We start from the raw sequence: 19,017 nt of genomic DNA, 5'->3' as shown, positions 1-19,017 counted from the left end.
GTAGAATATCACAGAGAGAAAGGAAAGAGGTAAATGGGTTCATTGTTTAGGGGAGAGACAGGAAGGACAAAGCCAGGACTGACTATGAAGAAAGGCAGGAAGCTTCCCATGCCAACATGTGATTGCCCCAGGGCACAGTGAGATCCCATGGGCAGGATTGCCCAGGAGCCCCCCATGTGCACCCCACTGACCCCTTGGCTTCAGCCTCCAGCCTCACACCAGAAGCCAGGCATCTGGGACCACATGCAGCCCTGGGGTAATGAAGCTGGCTGCAGTACAGTGCTCACCCTCGGCACCAGCCTACCTTCCCCACCTTGCTCTCTTCTTAAAAGACAGGCAAAAGTCATAGTAGAGGAGCTGCATTCCTGACATGCCATGTAAACAGCACAAGGCCACCTCGAAACTCTGGTCCCTCCTAATCCCAATTACCTGAAGTCAATAAACAGGGAATTAACAGCATTTAACTTGGTGACCTCTCTGGATGCGCCACTCACACAACCATCAGCTCCAGGAGAGCTGGATCACAGAAGACAAATATTTCAGTTATTTTGGTGGGCCTTTGTGTCTGATCAAAATACCCTCATCACTCTTCTCTTTTAAGGAAGATGGAAGCCCAGATGTGGTTGGTAGCCTGCATGCTGGCTTTGGAGCTTTATTTTTTCACACTTCTGTACTGTTTCCACTTAAATCTTCCATGTGGTTTCATACTGAGCCTGTTTCTCTTTGTATTACCAGCATGCCACCCTCCATGTGGCTTCCTCCTTTGTGCTTATGTGGCTGCACCATGGCTGGAGTTGGGCACCTGTCCCAGCTGAAGGCAAATCAGCTAAAAGACACGTGGTTTGATCATAGGTGGATTAGTGGGATTGGCCTTTTTAGGAGCAGCACAGATGTATATATGCTTGGACAACTTGTGACATTGAATCTCCAATGCCCAATGTAATTGCTGGTAAATTCATGCTGAAACACTCCACTATCAGTCAGAACGGCTGAGAAAGTCCTTGCTATGGAGCATCATTTTCTGGTAGATGGCACAGGTGGAAAACTGAGCTTGGCAACCTCTTAAAATTGCTGTCACAGGCTCTGTAAGTCAGTGATGTGCAGAAGGGACTTGCTTCTGAGAAACAACCCACAGGGAGAGTCATAGCACAGCTGCACTGTGGCCACTGCAACCAGCCAACAAAGATTCCATGTACACTCTGTATCCCTAATAACCACTTGGTCACACACTGGAGCTGCAGGGCAGTGACTGTGCACATTTAGCTGCCTCTCCAAAAACAACAACAGAGCTGCAGAAGCCCTGCTCAAAGGGGTTTTCCATGCCTGTGCTCACCCCAGGAGGGTTTCAGCAGATGGTGGGATAAGGTATGTCTGTGAGTGCTGTGGATCTATGTCCCTTTCTCAGTTAGACTGTGAATTTGTCATTAATCAGGTGAAAATATTTCCCTATAAATGGAAATTACTTAAGAGCTGATTCCAGATGCCAGCTTCAAACTAAAGCTTGCACACACCAGCGTCCCCACAGAAGCTGCAGTCACCAGCATCTCCGGTCCCTGCACCGTCCCTTGGCCTGGCCAGTGGTTCTCCCTTCCACTGCCTCGTCAGGACTGGATTCACATGCCAGAACCACAGCAATGTCTGTTTCCTTCTGCTATTGGGATACTTCCTGACCTAAACGTGCCTGGCGGGAGGTTGACCCGTGCAGCCACAGAAATGTTCTGCTCAAGGAGCTGGATATTCCTCCCAGGCTGGGATCCCTCCCTTTGGAGGCAGGACACGGCTTGATGTGCCGGAGGGGCTGTAACACTCCCAACTAAAGCACCATCAGTGTGTCTGCTTCTGCATCCCAGCTTTGTGAGACCATCCTCACCTTCCCATTCTGATGGGTTTATTTCTCATACACCTGTTACTCAGAAAAAAAAAGGCTGATGCACATTTGTTTTCCAAATAAAATGATAGCGGGACTCTCTTTGTAAGCTGCAGCCTCCTGTGCTTTCCTAAGGACAGCTAAACGGTATGAACGAGAGAGCTTATAACCAGGCACAGAGGACGTAGAGGCTCCCTCTGCTATTTCTCCCAGGGAAAGGTGCTGCTCAACACCCACTGTTCACATCTGCAGCTCCCCACTGCCTTCTGGTGGCAAAAATGCGTTAAAACCTCCCTCCCATCCGGGGCTTCTCGCAAGCCGGAGCCAGACACTTGTGCTGAGCGTGTCGTTTGGGGCCCCATCTCGCACCCTTCCTGGAATCGCCTCCAATCACTCTGACATTCCTCCTCTTTTCTGCAGAAAAGGCTCCATTCTGTGCCAGAAAGGACGGCGGGGAATAAGCAAACCCTCTGTTTCTAAGGGTCCGGCTCTGCCTGTAGGGATTTGATGTGTCTCCAACATTTCTCTGCCTCACAGGAGCTTGCAGCTCTTAACAGCCCTCTGCCAACATCCCCCAAAAGTGCAGGCACCTCCAAGGTTCAGCCTTCCTCTGGCTGCCCAGCGTTAGCTGATTGGGAGTGGTGAATGTATTTCCCTGGTTGCCAGGAGCAAAGCAGCCAGGAGTGAAGGGTTTACAGGATTTGCTGCTGCTTTTATTTGTGATAGCCATCTCCTAGGAAAGGATTAGCTGCTGGGTCTGGAGGTGGTCCCGTGCCTGCCTGGCCTCTGAAGTCCAGCAGGAACGAAGTGTGTGTGAAGAATTTTGTCCCTGCTGGAGCGACCAGCTGCTGTAACCAGGGATGGCAGCGAGGGCAGCACAGACACAACAGTAGGATGAAGAGGAACACCATGGCTTCCAGCCCCTTGTGTGGAGTTCTGTGCAGCAAAAGTAGCCTCAGAGGGTCTAACCTGGTCATCTGCTGGAGTTTTCTATGGGAACATGCTGCATTCTTGTGCTTTGCTGTGGCTGACAAAACCAAGATAACATTATAGTGGTGTATCTGTTCCTTCCTTTGAATGGTCACAGAGCAAAATTCCCTTTCATTCGTTGTCAGTCTGGACTCTTGCCCAAAAGCACCAGGAAATGGGCAAAAGGAGTGCACTGTGGAGAGGTACTGGAGGTTTCTCTCAGGAGAACATCTATGTTTTTATTGTACTGGAGCCACTTGCTCCTGGGAGCTCCCTGAAGTGTATGGTGAACCTTAGGCACAGCTTGTGGTGTCTTTGGAGACATCTGGAAACCCTATGAATGGGAAGCTATGGCTGTCCACATCACCCATGGGAGCTCTGCAGCCCTCCCGTCCTCAGCATGAGGGCTTTGCTTTGGAACTGCTCATACATGACAAAGAGGAGAGGACAGACCCAATGACTGTTTCTCCCTGTATTAACACCAATGTTTCTGCTCATCCTGACTTAGACCAAGGGGATGGTAGAGCCTGTCCTCTATGCTTACTGATTTGGGTCTTGCTGCCACTGCTGCTTTAGGGGGGGATGAAAGGAAATGATCTTTAGTGTTATTTTAGAACTCAAAGAATCTTTTTAAAAGCAGATCTGGGAAAGAGCATGTCAACCAAAGATCTATGTGAGAATCTGGAATCCACTGGGTTTTCTTCTGGTTTGGAGTAAAGAGAGTAATTATTGTGGCCCTAAGGGTCTGGTGTTCTTGCTGTTCTTTACTGTCGTGAGCTTAGATTGACCCCTCTTTCCAGTGAAGCCATCTGAAAAGCTGGAAATTGTTAAAAGCTCCTAAACAGGGATGTTCTAAATAATGTTTCCAGGGAAAATGGTGAGTCACAGATTGAAAAGCAGCACTGTGGCTGTGTGCAAGCGCAACATGTGGTGCGGTATTCTCTGTAGAGTCAGAAGATGCAGTAGCTTTCCAGTGTATAAACCCAAGGGAGTGTGGATGTGGGGGACTGTCTGGATATTAACAAATCAAGCAGAAGCTGGGGGATGAAAGAGTTTCTTTGATATAGGGCTGATAGGAAAATGAAGGTAGAGTCAGTCACAGAAAATGTCTGCTTGGCACCAGAGTGAAAGGAATGGTTAAGGTTACACAAGTGAAACATGACAACCTTTGCTCTCATTTTCAAGTCAAGTAGCTTTGAGTAGATTTTTATCACTCAAGGCTTGAATTAATCATGAGGCGAGTGTTATAACTGAAAGAAATAGATCAAATTATGAAGGCAAGCTGCTACCAAGCTCAGTGGAAACTCAAAAGAATGAGGTGGAATGAAGAGATAGATCTGATTAAGAATAATGAAAGTATCAGCTGTGCCTCAGGGGATGTTGCTGTTCTCAAGCACAAATTCCAGAGTCAAAAACATGGTGCTTTAGTTTTCCATCAGGAAACAAGGCCAGGTAAGAGCTTGGATTCTTTCAGAGCATGCTAACCCTGCCGAGGTGAGGAGGTTTGCAGCTGAGCTGCCCCCGTTTGCCTCCATAGAAACTGGATCACAACAATGTGGTGTATATCAGACAAGTTCACTCTTTTGCTTTTACATTTCCAGTTCATCCATTTCATTTATTCTAAATGTTGCCTCCAGTAGTCTCTGCTTTTTGAAAATGTGTATACATGGAACTGGGATCAGTCACTGACTTTCTAAAAGCACATCATTAGCTTCCTTTGTTTTTTCTGGGACATTTTAATCAAAGATGTTGTCTTGTGAACAGGTACATTTTTAATCTGTCCATCAATTCAGTGACAAGGGGTTTCCTTTTGTTCCCTCTGGGTAACCCCCATCCAAGGTAAAAGTGAACTGAGCTGCGAGCTTTCTGTAATCCCAGATAGACTTTTGCTAGAGGTTGTTTCCTGATAGCCTTTTACAAGGCAGCAAAAAGAACCAAAGGGATCCTCCCCCTTTATGAATATAAAGATGTAGATCTGAGGCAAACTCAGAAAAACACCCAAATTAAATTTAACATGAAAGCTGTTTGTAACTGGTTCCTAATTTTCTTAACTCATTGCAAAATCAGATCAGTCTTACAGCTCTTTATAGATTTTATATATATATATACACACACAGAGATTAAAAAATCTGTATCTATATGCATAATAAAAAGTGTTGTGTAATAAAAAAATACATAACAAATATCTATACCCTGTATCTAGGGTTAAGAAGATCACTGGTACACGGAATGTTACCTACTGAAAGAGTTGATCATTAGAGGACTTTGGGAGGAATTTGAACTCATTTTCACTAGAGGAAAAAAAAAGTGCTCTGCAGATAGCAGCTGCACATGTAAATCTGTTGTAAATATTGAACCTCTGGAAATTATGAGTGGAGGTTTTTCTGTTTGCTTTAGTAATAACCTAAACATGCTCCCTGCTAAGTCCTGTACCGCAGCCTGGGTTGTGTATTCCTGAATAGGCACCTCCTTCTTTGACAGAAGTTAAACATTATAGAAACTAGTAGTGTCGTAATAATAAAACCTCCCACAAAAACTCGAATTAACAGTAACTCTGTAAGGATTTTATTGTCTCTTTGACATCCATCCTGCTATTTATCAGACAAAATAAAAGATTATTTTCTTGCAGCACAGTCTGTTGGCATTTCTTTATAGACAATTTCCTTATAGAAAAGGTGAGACTGATCCTTAAAGTTAGCACACAATAAATGCCCCTGTAGGTGTGCATCCCTGTTCTCCTCCAGATAGGCTGTTTTTCCAAATGGAAGTGCACACTGATGTCCCAGTTCTCTTGCCCATCTTCTCTGCTGCAGGTAACCACCTCAGAAGGAGTTTTGCTTGCTTGGCTGCTTGTAGCCAGTCCCAGAGCTCTCTGGTCGCTTTGTAAGTGTCACTTCTAGTCTTTCCTGCACTCAAGTCTGGCAGGCAGGCAGTTGTGAACAGCAGGCAGCTACTGATCTGGTGATGTCAGTGAATTAAAATCCTATCTGGCCACCCTGGCTCAGGCAATATCTTTATAGCATTGGATTATATCAGCAAATTATAAGCAGTCATACAGGTTATTGCTAATTCTCTTTCTGTGGCACGTGGCTTAGCGAAAGATCTTTTAAATAGATTGTGAGACATCAGTGCTCCTCTTGGGCAACTGCAGGAATTTGAGCTCGAGCTCTCTTAAATCCCATTTTTGCATAATCTGCTTTTATTTGTAATTTCTACTGTTGCTATTCCTGCTGCAAAAAGCTCAGTTGTCACTCAGATACCAGAGCTCTTTTGTCCAAAGGGCAAGGCAAATTATCCTTTGGTATTTGCAGAACTATAGCAACAGCCAAAAATGTAAGAGGGGTATTCCAGAGAAGCCCAAGACAGTGAATGAAGTGCACAAGCTGTTACATGTAGACACTGAAACTGTACAGGGTATAGCATCCATTTGGGATCTCTGTAGGTGCTAAACAAAAGGATTAAATTGGGATGTAAAACTGCAGTGACCAGCACTAATACCAGAGCTTTCAGACACCAAAGACCAAGGTCCTGTGTGCTGCGTTCAACTCTGCTTTGCTGGACCCCAGATAAAAGCCTACTCGGATGGTGCAGAGGTAGGGGATGAACACTGCCCTGCAGACAGAACTCTGTGCAGCCAGAAGGCATCAAGCACTGATTTAGGCATTGAGAACTTTCCTAGTGGAAGTGGCTACCATCAAGACATGCAAAGTTAAAAGACAGCATTCCAATCCTGTGCAGTGTGGAGCAGAGAGAGGGATGCTGGAAAAGATGTCTCCTTAAGTGTGATACAACGGGCAGCAGGATCCATGTCCCAGTACTGTCCATCTTGCTTATTGCTGTTACAGGCACAAATCAATAGAAGTATGTCTACAAGGTCTGCAGCCAAGGTACTGAAAGTGTAAAGGCTTGTGAGGGGTTTGTATCACTAAAAAAAAACAAGCTTTCCTTAAAATAAACTTTGAATGCACCTCACTGTAAGAGGGCAGTGGAATTATGTCAGGAAGCTGGAAGCAGTGGAATACTTCTTGTGTAAGGGCTACAAGAATTCTTCAAATGATAGCAGGTTCTCTCTGCCCTTTTCCTGAGCAGGTACTGGTAGTACAGCTCTAACCAAGAACTCAGTAACTGCCCCTGATGAATTCTCTTGTCAGAGCACTTACAGACACCACCCATCCCACCTCCAGGCTTTGGGAGGCAGATGGTCTGCAAAGTAACATCACTTCAACTGCCACTTCAGCCTCCCAGTGGCTAAAAGGAAGGGTGTGCAGGCAAGGTTGGTATTCAGCACTGTTTCTGGACGTTCTATTCTTTCACACAATTGCATCATGCAACCATTTCACACCCTAAAAATAAACCCAGCTGGTTTTAAAGCAATTCCTATGTCCCACTGTGGGATTGGCTTTGTGAATGATGAGAGGCTGTTCCTTGCATTTTGCAAAAGCTCCCTGTTCCTGATGAACTCAGAACTTCTCAGAGGCTTCTGGGAAGAGCAAGACTCTGACTTTGAGCCCCTGTCTGTCTGTCCTAGATTCCCATGACACAGCCCCTAACTGCCTCACTCTGCGGGCCAGCACCCTGTAGCTGGAGAGGCTGAAGTTGCTCTGAAGGTGCTGGAAGAAGATGGATGCCAGGATTAGTGCCTGGTCCAAGTGGCACCTCTGGGACTGCTCTTGGCCTGGCTTTGCAAGCCAGGAGCACAGACAGAATGGGAAAGGCTCACAAGGAGCCTCCACTTCTGGTACCTTAAATGGTGTTGCCCAACTTGAGACTCTGGGGGTAGGAGTTACCTTGGTGGTGGATAGCAGAGCTGTTCATGTGATGTCTGGGCTCCAAGTGAGGCCAGAGGTGTCACACTCCTGTGGCACCTCTTCCCAGGACAGTGCCCAGCCCTGCTGTCCCTACAGGTGCCACTACTGTCAGTACACTCTGCTCAGCTCGACCTCAGCCAGGGAACAAGAAACAGTGGCCGGTAACCAGAAACCTGTCCTCTCACAGACCTGCTTCCTGTGACTCATAGCTGCTCCCATCTCCTGGTCCTGTGCCAGGAGGAGATGAGGAGCTCAGCTCTGTTTAACTTCTCCTTTGGAGGCAAGAGAAGGAACAGAGCCCATTTGCATTCCTCTGGGCTCAGCTATTTACATGACCCGGGCAGGCTCTTCACATTGCTTACACTGCACTTGTAGCCTCACAACTGCAGCACAGTGTATGTACACCTCGCTGGCAGCATCCCACCCATACCCAGGATCTGTTCCCTGCCCGGCTGTCCCATGCACTCAGCACATCACTCAGGGTGTCTTCTCGGGGCACAAGAGCAAAAAAGTTCAAAGAACAACAGTCCAAAAGATGACCCACTCTCATCCACAGCATCTGCCCTTGGTTCCTTCCAGAGATACATTTCAAAACCCTTTAATACCACTGATGTCAGAGGAGCTGTACAGAAACATCTGTCTGCCTCCTAACACATCCGTTGTGCTGCTGCCAGTGCCTTCTGCCCTCACACAAGCTTCTCTACAGGCCTCATCCCTGTCCCATGCTTATGGCTGAAGACTCTGTGGTCTCACCTTCTATGTTCACCCAGCTCAGCTGCACCTAGGGAGATGAACGGGGTGACACAGGGCAGGACACTCAGCAAGATACAGGTTCCACTGAGCAGCTCCACACAAGGAGGGCAGAGCAGCTCTGGTGTGGGGTGACTGGGACAGACACAGCCCACACATGGCCACACCAGCATGTCACAGAATGACGGCTGAGAAAGCCAAGCTCAGGTCAAGGCATACAAACGGGTGCTGGTAGCCATGGCAAAACGGAAGTGATAGGGCTTGAGGTTAAATGCAGCTACTGACCGAGCCTGGGAGGTTTCTTGCAGCTCATGTGTCTCTTCCCAGTGGTGTGGTCCCTGCTCGCAGTGCTGGCCTCCAGCCTCCCGCCTGCATCTCTGTTCATATCACATTTCACCTACCACAGATCTCCCTCTGAACCACCTCCTTTGTCTCCTTGAAACTCTTCTTCTCCCTAACCCTGCACACGAGAGGACTTTGGTGTGAAAGGCACTCAGTTCCTCTCTGATGCTGTGCCCAGCTCTATCTCATAACCAGGCAGGGCTGGCCAGCATCTGGCTTTCTGGTCCAGACAAGACAGAAAAGCTAAAGAGCTCTATTTTTTCACCCCTGTAATTTAGGGAAAGGGAAGCTGCACTCCATGGCCACTCTTCAGCCTTTGATGTATTTTGATGTGCCCTTTGGCCTTGCAGTTTTTTCCCCACATGGTTATAGGATAATACTAAGTGTGTGTTAACTTAAGAGCTGCCAAAGATGTTTGAAAGGCTTGTTTGTCCTTCTGCAAAGGAAAATCCTCCCCCCTCCCTGCCATATGCACTTATTGCTCCAGAGAGAGCACAGAGAAGTACCGTGGCCTTTCTGCCATTGTTCTTTTTTGTTTATTGCTACTTCTGACATTCTGATGAAAAGGGAGTAGGAAAATTGGCAAAACACATGGAAAGGAGTTTCCTCATGTGACAATAACAAAAGACAAGGCTGGGCGAGAGAGGGGTTTAATTTGCCTGTTTTGATATTTTTAACAGATGCTGGGCATAAAAGAAGGGGTATTATTCATTTGTATGGATCTGTGCCTTTTGATGATTGGTTAAGGGGAGATTTTTGGCATTGCTTTTATACTGATGTGCTTTCTAGTCACATTTAATAAGCCTAGATAAAGCTTACCAAACTACTTTAGAGGAAAGCTAAAAGAAAATCTCCGACTTGCCCCTAACTATATGAGTATGTGTACTCATTTGTGTGGCTTCCCAAAGACTCAGCTGTCCATCTTGGTTTATAGAAAATGGCTTTGAATGTTTTCCCCGTTTTATCTTTAAAGTGAAGCCTTCGACTTCACTGAGATGCAAAGCACTGTCAATTGGAGTACTCAGCCATAGTCCTGCTTCGTGCAGTGGAGAGGTTAAAACAAGGGGTTAAAGAGGGTTAAAGCAGAGACTGGTTTGGCCCTCAGGAATTCTGCTATAACTAATCATGTAAGAACATTTATGTGACCGCTTTGCTATGCCACAGATACAGAAATCTCAGGAACATGTGTCTGAAATCCACCTAGATGAAGAGGCTAACATGCTTCTCCGATACGTACTGCGTTTGTACTCCAAGGGATGCTTCACATAATGCCAGCCTGGATGCTGCTGATCTAGCTGAAAATGTCCCTGCTCATTGCACAGGGGCTGGACTAGATGACTTTTGAAGCTCCCTTCCAACGCAAACCATTCTGATTTTATGACTCTTAAACCGAACGCCTACTATTTTACTTTCTGAAAGGAGAAGCCTCTGTGTCAATGCACGCTTTAGGAAGACACACTAATTCCTGACACGCAAAGCTTTTACGGCTATTGCAAAATGCAGATCCCAGGACACATTTCAAAATCCTCAGGGGATCTGAGCCAGCTGGGAGCCGCGGTGGGAACTGCAAAGCAAAAAATCCTCTGCAGATGACCTCACTTCCTGGGAACAGCCACAGGTGGCCAACTGCATCTTTGTAAGGGACCAAATCGTGTGTTGGCCATGGTTTTAGTCTGTCCTTCCTTTTAAAGCTGCAAAATCCAAGAATTCCAGGAAAATTTCAACATAGGTCTGTCTGAGTTAACACATACCTCCACATGGATGGGAGGTCCAGGAAGACACGTCACTACCTCCAGTGTCCCAGCCTGAGTGAGCATGAGTTGAACAGACTGAGGCACTTTCGGCTGAGCTCCCTTTCATTCTCCTCTTGAACTAGAAAAACTCTTTTCTCTCTGTGTGGCTTTTAATTATTTTGAATGAAAACCTCTCTCTTTTTTGCTGTGTGGCTGTTAGAGACCAAACTGTTCTTGCAAGAGTGCCACGGGCACGGGCTTGGACGTGCTAAGGCTGCAAAAGAGTTTGAAGAGAAAGGAAGCACAAGCACCAACTAGATCAGAAAATACTTCTGTACTTTTACAATGCAGTTGGAAGGATGAGGCACCCTCCACGCTGCACAGCTGAAGGGTAAGTTGCTCAGCTGCAAAATGTTCCCTTTTCCACTAACTTGGCCTGTTGTACCCTCAGGAAATACATTTGTATGGGGATGTCACTGCATATAACAGTGCTGGACTCAGTGCTGCTGGCTTCTCGTTGTCCTGCTGCTCCTGGGGGGTAATAGGCACTGCAAACTCTGGACTCCTCCAGAGTCCTCCAGATGTCTTCTTCCTTTTGTGTTGCTTATTTTTCTTCCCAAGTTTATTTTTAAGCCCTATCAGTGTTGCAGCTCAGCTCACTGTGTGGCCCTACAGTGGTAATTTAGGAGGCAAAAAGGATTAATAGCTGCAGGAAGAGGGGCAGAAGCAACCATGGGCACAGAGAAATGCCTCTAGCAATGAATCAGTGGGAGCTGTGAGGAGTTTGGACTGTACCATGTCCAGCTGCTCTGTGATGAAGGGCCATGTTTACACCATGTAACCTGGAGAGCAAAGTACATGCTGGGGAGTGGGAGTGGGACAGTGTTTTGTTAGCTCCTGCTCAGCAAATCCATCCCGAGGGATGTGGCAGCCATTCAAGCCGAGCCTCCTGCAAGCAAGTCTCCCTTTGTCTGTTGACCAGTTTTCTGTCTGATCAACAGTGTGATCTGAGTCACTGCTTGGTTGTGTAGTCATTAGGTTGCATGGAAGGTGGCTGAGGCTGGGGGGAGTGAGGGGGACCATGTCTGCTGGCCGGACCCTGCTGTGGCATCCCCTACACAGGGATGGTGGTGGACACTGTGGTCTGCAGGATGCTGAGTCCATCCACTGGTGATAGTCCCATCATTGAAGGGCATTTGGAGCTGGGAGGAGGCTACTTGTGTCTGCTCCTTGCAAAAACAGCATGAGAACAGAAAATAAGGCAAGTTGTGATGGTGACAAATAGGGACAAGAAAAATGTTTTGCACTTCAGGAGGTAAAGACAGCTTGAAAAATTATGCTTATGGGGGAGGAAGAAGGAGGGGAGAGACATCTGTGCTTGTGTACTCATTCATGTTTCTACTAGCCTTTATTATATTTAGACTATGCTAGATGATACTAGAAGTACTTTGCATCTAATGATGATCTGGGGAGCAGGAGTGCTCTGTGGCAGCCTTTAAAGCTCTCATGGCCAGGTTTCCTTACACATATTTGACACTTTCGACGCAGGTTACACTGCACTGTTATCTGATGCAGGTGTAAGCCCAGATCCTTTTTGTTCAGTTGTTTTGCTTAATGTTTTCTTTTGCTAGCAAGCTGTAATCAGACAGGAGCAGAGGGAAATCAAATGTCATTAAACACTGTGAGACCTCTGCCCTTTCTGAGCTGACTCAGCTGAAGGCTGAGTCCTTCATTTCTTTAACAGCTGAATGGGAGAAAAAGAAACACAATGTCCCTTGTATTTCTAAAGAGTCACTGGAATGAAAAAGAATCCATTCTGAGATGAAAGAATTAATCTTAGAGCTGGTGCTTGAAAAATGGTAGTGTCTGTGTTTGATATCTGGAGAAATACTAAGTTGGGACATTGCTATAGCCTCCTCAAGTGCCTTTATCCCTTAGAGAGAGGCAGAAAACCAGAACCAGCCTATTGCTTCTCAGAAAGTCTATCAAGGACATCAGGCATACAATGTAATTTCTGTAAACTGCTTTAATCTGATCTCATTTTCTATAATAGTGATGTTTAACGATCACTTTGTCTTAACCCGCTTTCCTTCCTCCCTGTCTGAAGGGAAAATTCTTTGAATGAAAGGAGAGGAATGAAACAAAGCCAACAGCCCCAGCAGCTCGCAGCCAGGCCAGCTTTGTGCTGTTAAGCAGGAATTAGCCAAGTACGTCTCCCCTGACATGTGTGTGTCTCTCTTTTTGCTATATCCTGCTGCATTCTGCAGGGTTTTACCCACAAAGAACTCTCTCTGGTGTTGACAATAGGAGTTAATTTGTCTGAGGATTGATCAGAAGCCTTAAATCCCCAGCTCCCAGCCTTGCCAGTAGAAGGGACGACTCTAACACCCTCTTGGTGTCTGACATTTTTTGACCCATCCCCAAGTAAACTATCACCAGGCACAACAGATCTATACCTTGTATACGTCATGACATCCTGTCGTACCATTGCAGAGGGGTTTTCACTTGGGCTTTATTCAATGCTGTCTCAGAGTCTGAGACGTATTCAGTGTCTAACGTGTGCTTCCCAGCTCGGTACACACAGTGGTGTGGTCTGAGAAGCTGCCTGTCCTGGTGCTGAAGTGGTACAGGACAGCCCAAGTGAGGCTGCTGTTTCTCATGCAACATCAGCAGGACGGATGTGCCTTGGCCTTTGTTAGAGACAGTTTTAAACCAGATGCCTCAGGGGGGTGGATTGCTACGCTGTTGAGATATGTCCCCCCATTCAATTCTCAGTTCCCCTCTTACCTCTCACATGTTCACCCTCTGTTGGCTCTCCCACTTCCTTGTAACTCACTCCTTGAAAAGGGAGGATGGGAACGGAAATAACTCCATTAGGCTGGTCTCTGCCCATTTACATTTCCTCGAGGCATATGCTAATGAATAAGCCAGACTCCTCCTGGGTACATGTACAAACCTTCCCTGTTCCATTACAGCAAACCTATGCTGCCAGCTACTACTGCCGACTGCTGCATCAGCAAGGCTTAAACTTGCTCAGAGGAGATTCTGATCAAGAAATCAGATTTTCTAGGGTCTGGAAGAGTCAATATGTTGGATCAGATTCATCTGCTGGCTGCTGTGACAGTCCTGGGAGTCCTGGAGCAAGGTAGGGACATCAGATGCACATGACCAAATACTTCTCGAGTCAGTCTACTGTACCTCCACTGATTTCCTTTCACTCACATATGTAAGTTCTGCTGTTGCACTGGCACTTCCCTGGTTTTCAGACAGTGGACCGATATCTTGTGTGGGTTTTGAGAAGTATACAACAGAACAAGTGCCTGTGAAGCCCTTGCTCTGAACTGACCTTGCTAGATCTTCTCCTCTGCAAACACGCAGATTTTCTCTCTTTGAAAAATGGGTTAACAGCAGTTCCTGAGGTTTTTCAACATTCAGAGAGTACTGCAGTGTGGGAAGGCAGAAGAACGGGCAGTGGTGGGTCACACAGAACATCTCCCAGCCGTGGTTTCACACTGCATGACAATTTAGTTCAGTGTCTGGGTGGTTTATCTGGGTTTATCTGTGGCATCAGTCCCCTCCTTCTTCAGCTATCAAGACTTGGAAGGGGAAAACATTAAAGATTGAAAAAAAACTAAAATTGGCAGTAACAAAGTATGTCTGAACTGTGTAACCTTTTCTATAGGTAATAGATGGCCTGTTGATTACACAAGAGAGAAAGCAGATATCGGGGGGTGGTACATGAATGCATACTCCTCGCTTCACTGTTGTTCTGGGACATTCCTTTTTCTTGTCTGAAACATATCTGGGATTTTCATCCAGCTTTCTCTGATATGCAGAGGTGCAGGGTTAGGAGGAGACCATGATCTTTTGCCCCCACCTCTGGTAGTCTCCTTGCCCCACCATGCCCAGCAAGAGGACTGACCACTGATACTTTTCTCTCTTTCACTGCAGCCTACTTCTTCCTCCAGGTGATCTATGCTAGGAGGGCATTTGGCATTTCTCCTCCAAAGATCTCAGGCCCACCTGAATTTGAGAGGATCTTTCGAGCACAGTAAGAAACTCCTCTTACAAGATGCTTGTCAGATCTTACATCTAATGGCACTGCCCTCCCCCGCTTCACTGTTCATCTCTCAGGACTGTAATTCTTAAATTACCTCTCTTGGGGTTAAGTTAATGGGCTTAAGAGTACCAGGACACTCCTGATGTGAGTGCTAAACACACCAGCCACTGCTGATAGAAATCACACAGGAATCTGCTGCAGAGTGAAGGGCTGCTAAAGACAGAGTTGTCGGTGCCTGAGACTTAGGCTGGTTAACGCCAAGCAGCATCAAAGCCTCAAGAAGCTTCAGCCCTGCCCTGAACCTTGCTCACTGGCAATGACAAGCACCCAGAGAGATCTCAGCTGGGGCTGGGACTGGGACAGACATGATCCAGCATCTCTGCTGTGACTTCTGTGCTAGGGCTGCAGTGGGAAGAGAAGCAGAGAGAGAGGAAGCTTCCACTCCTGCTGTAGCTGAGCACTGAAAGCAAAGCAACCAGGCAATAGGAGCAGGATGCCTTCAGCCGTCTCCTTCTCTGCTCCTTTGCCAGCCTGGAGTCAACCTCCTTCAGCATCTCCTGTCCATACTACTTTGTCTTTGGGGGGATGGGGCATGGCCTACAGCAAACTGCTCTCTTCTGCATAAAGCCCAAGCTGCTCTGGCCTTATCTGCTTAAGACGTACTTCACCCTGTGTCTGCAGCCTGCTGGAGCATACCTTCCTTGTGGCTTTGGGGCTGCAGCACTTGGGAAGGGGCAGCAGGGGTGGTTCATAGAGCCCTTCTGTGCACAGACTGACCTGGGCATCTTTGACTTAATTTCTTGTGCCCTGGAGACCCAGTTTCTTCCACAGTTTAATTCATGTGAATAAAAGTGGAATGGGAGCTGTGCAGAAAGATGGCAATGTCAGTTCTAAGAAGCAAGAGCCTCCAGCATCTGGAAACTGCTGGGGGAAGCAAAACCAGATCTTCCTCCTTTCCCTTGTTTATGACCTTCCTCTTTCCTGCCAGGGTGAACTCCTCTGAGTATTTTCCCATTTTCCTGGCACTTCTGTGGCAGGCTGGACTTTTCTTCCATCAAGGTGAGAATAGCCCATTACCTGGTTTGTCACTGGATCTGTCCCCCTGAGCACGGCCCCAGTCCTCAGGTCCTGCTCATCTTCCAAACAATAAATCAGGCAGTAATTCTGTCCCTGATGGGGTGGTGGAGCCAGAGGAAACAAAGCCTATATTCCTTCACTTTGGGGTACCTGCTCAAAGCAGCTCTAAAAAGCCTTTGGAGATGGTCACTGTGAATTCTCTCAACTGCAGGTCTGGCTGCAGCCTTGGGGCTGGTCTATCTCTATGCCCGCTACTGCTACTTCATGGGATACAAGGCATCATCCTCAGAAAGGTGAGCACCTCTGGCAGCCTGGAGTACGTGATAACCGCTGGGGTTTGCATTTGGGAACATAATGTGCTTCAGAGAAGCTCCAGACTCCTCCTGGCTGCTCTGGTGTCCCTGCATGACTCAGCCTTGCCAAGCTCTCCCTGGGGCATAACATGGGCATGGGTACAGGGCTGGGGCCAGAAACACAGACATGGGGCAAGGATGGAGCTGCCCTGAGCCCTTGCGGGTATGTGTGTGCTCTTTTGGGGTGGGAGCAGGGCACAGGACACCATGCAGTAGGCAGGGAACAGCCAGGGGCTGCCTTTCCACCCCATTCTGGAGTGACAGCAGTGATGTTTGGCCTCAACAGGCTCTCTCTCTCCTACCAGGCTTGCCCCAATATACTTTGGCACCGGAGTTCTTTGGATTCTCGTTGCAGCATCAGCCCTGGGTATCCTGCATTTCTTCCTCTCTTACTACATAGGGCTGAACATCTTCCACCTTCTCAAAGTATGACTCACTGCTCTGTTCCTCATCAGTGTCCTTGCCTTCGAGTCCTGCTCCCTCCTGCCCACAGTTACAGACTGCCTGCAACCAACAGAGTCCCCAGTAACAAATCCACCCTCACCTGAGTTTTTAACACCTCCCTCCTCGCTGCCAAGCACCAGCATGAACGGCTGAGCTCTTCAGGAGGTATTTTTCCCCTGTGGCACTCTAGGTGTCAAGTGCTCCATATCTGGCAGCTCCATCATGCCTGATGCGGAAACAACAGTGCTCCAAAACAGGGGGAACTGTAGGAAAACCATACACATAAAGGCAAACTCATCTCAGCTTGAGCTTCCCAGTGAGTTACCCTATGGAACTGCCATGTGTTCCCCTTCCTCCAGAGGCTCTGCCTCCAGCCCAGGCACCAAACATGGGTTCATTCCAGTTTACCAAGTCCCACACCTAAGAAAGGCATTTGTTTGCAACCAGATGTGGGTTGAGGCGTAACAAAAGAGGTGAGGGATAAACAGGAGCAGCCACCAACATGTTGTGCAAAAGTCTGTTAGTGCCCTTATAATGGTTATTAGCCACTGTCCATGGGCGATGCTGTAAATCAGAGTGCACAAACTCCTAACCACTACTGCATGTGCTACTTTGAATACTGCTGAGCAATAACATGCACAAATAAAAAGGCACTGAGCTTGCTGTGCTGGGTGTCTCTTGGTAGGTCTGCAGTTAACATAGGAGAAAAACATGAACGTTTGAATGCAAGGCAGCTGCCTCAGTTTCCCTGCTGTGCAGTGCAACACAGCCTGCAACCCCACATCCTGTGGGAGGAGAGTTCTGAGTAGAGAGAAGCTGATTTTCAGAGGATCTGAGGTCTGAGACTGGCATCTTTGCTGCTCAGCACTAAACAGTGGTCCCCACCGGGTGTTTTTCCCAGTGCTCAGGTCCCACTCTGGGCTTCCTGAGGCAGGAAGGGATGGATTTTCATGGAGCCCTGCATTCACAACACTGATGCTTTTGGCCATCAGTCTACTCATGTCAGCAGCACAGCTCAGAAAACACCAGCAGTGCTCTGTGCCATCGTCATGGGGGGGGCCCACACCAAACCCAGAGAGCAAAAATAACTGCATTAACATGTTGCCAGTCTAACCACTTTTCAAAGCCAGCCATCCTCCCTTCCCAGCAGTGGGCGTATCTAGACTATAAGAACAAAAGGCGTATTTCTCTTGGAAGAAGGGCTTAATTTTTTACATTGTTTCATTTCCTACCCTGCATTTTAAATTGCCTTAGCCAGCAAAGCCCCCAGTCCATTTCCCTTTCAGGCGCTCGTGCGTTGGAGCTGTGCTGCTGCGTTGAAGTTGGCAAACACTGCAGGGAAAGGCTTAAATCCATACAAAAATAACTGTAAACCAGTTGTCTCTGCAAAGTTTTCAGTGCAGCAGGGCCCCATCCTCACAGGAACGCCCGGGTGTCACCACAAGATAAACAAGGACATCTGGCATCTTTGATAATACACTTAGGAAAAGGCTGAACATTGTTTAACCCTGGCTGTGCTTTAGCAAGGCCAGGGAGGGACAGACATGCCACCTGCCCCCAGTGAGGTTTTTCTTAGCCTTTACATTAACACATCCCACCATCTCCTGAAGTCAATTCTCAGTCCTCACCTTTTTACCAGCATAACCAGTCACCTCCCAGAGGGTCAGTACAGGAGGACCAGCCCCAGCTGACGGTGCAGATCCTGACTCTGTTTCAAACCTCTGATGTCTCAGGTTAGTCCAAGCGGGTGCTGAAGGGTTCCGTAGACACAACCTCCATCTCCTACTCTGCAACCTGTAGTGTCGGCCTGTAGTCTCTTCCCACCTCGGCCCAGCTTCTGTGTGTGACGGGGCTGCAGAATGATTCAGAGGAGGGAAGTTAATGATTCAGCAGGAGGCTGTAGCAAGCTGGCTTCTCCCCTTGGATGCACAGAGGACCATTAACAATCCTGTCGCAGCACAGCCAAGCTCTGGCCTTGACTGTCACTGGTTCTGCTACAGAAAAACCTCCCGGCACACCATCCCCTTCAGACAATTGTCAGAGGAGTCGTTTCAGGTACCTCTAGCAGAAGGAAAGCTTCTCCTCTCCACCCAGGGACACTGTCATTACTCTGCTACTTCATAACTGTAATCCAAGGAAATCACCTTGCCCAGGGCCGTGGCTCAGCAATGCAGGCAGGATTTACCCAGTTCAAAATGCCACCACACAGCACAGTGCCCCAGCACTGTATGAGCCCTCTTTGCCCACTTACACCTCCTGCGGTGATGCTGAGGGGCCAGGTTTGGTCTGGCAGGGGGTATGCGGGGGGGGGGGGGGGGGAGGGGACGGACGGGACAGACGACGACGACAACATGGGGCCTGCCCCTGCCACCCCAGCGGGAGGTGGCTCCGGGGCCACTATCGAGCTGGTGTGAAGGCCCAAAGGCTGTCCCCTCAGTGCCTGGGGCTGCCCCACGGAGCCACCTCAGCTCCGCCATCCCAGGACCGTGCCCTGGGTGAAGGATATTTCTCTGGTGAGACCCCACCTGGAGCAGTACGTCCGGCTCTGCAGTCCTCAGGGCAGGAAAAGACATGGACCTGTTAGAGAGGGTCCAGAGGAGGGCCTATAAAATGC

At 47.9% G+C, this 19,017-nt stretch overlaps 2 protein-coding genes across 2 annotated transcripts in view; one reads left to right on the top strand and one right to left on the bottom strand.

Annotated features, from left to right (window-relative positions):
- CANX (calnexin) overlaps positions 1 to 18,220 on the bottom strand; it is a 40,563-nt gene extending 22,343 nt beyond the window's left edge. The window contains exon 1 of the mRNA XM_057409520.1: positions 18,032 to 18,220. The gene's annotated coding sequence lies outside the window, so the exon portion shown is untranslated. The remainder of the gene's footprint in view (positions 1 to 18,031) is intronic.
- On the top strand, positions 10,424 to 17,071 carry LOC130599221 (leukotriene C4 synthase-like). The gene is made up of 6 exons (XM_057409522.1): positions 10,424 to 10,860; positions 13,445 to 13,614; positions 14,421 to 14,520; positions 15,518 to 15,588; positions 15,818 to 15,899; positions 16,265 to 17,071. The coding sequence occupies exons 2-6, from the start codon at positions 13,557 to 13,559 to the stop codon at positions 16,389 to 16,391; spliced, it is 438 nt and encodes a 145-aa protein (XP_057265505.1). The 5' UTR covers positions 10,424 to 10,860; positions 13,445 to 13,556; the 3' UTR covers positions 16,392 to 17,071.
- Positions 18,221 to 19,017: the final 797 nt, after the last annotated feature.

This window comes from Pezoporus wallicus, unplaced genomic scaffold (genome assembly GCF_028554395.1).
Source record: "Pezoporus wallicus isolate ANWC-B61680 ecotype Strahan unplaced genomic scaffold, APGP_CSIRO_Pwel_v1 contig_8166, whole genome shotgun sequence".
Lineage (NCBI taxonomy): Eukaryota > Metazoa > Chordata > Aves > Psittaciformes > Psittacidae > Pezoporus > Pezoporus wallicus.
This window is presented reverse-complemented; position numbering and strand designations above follow the sequence as displayed.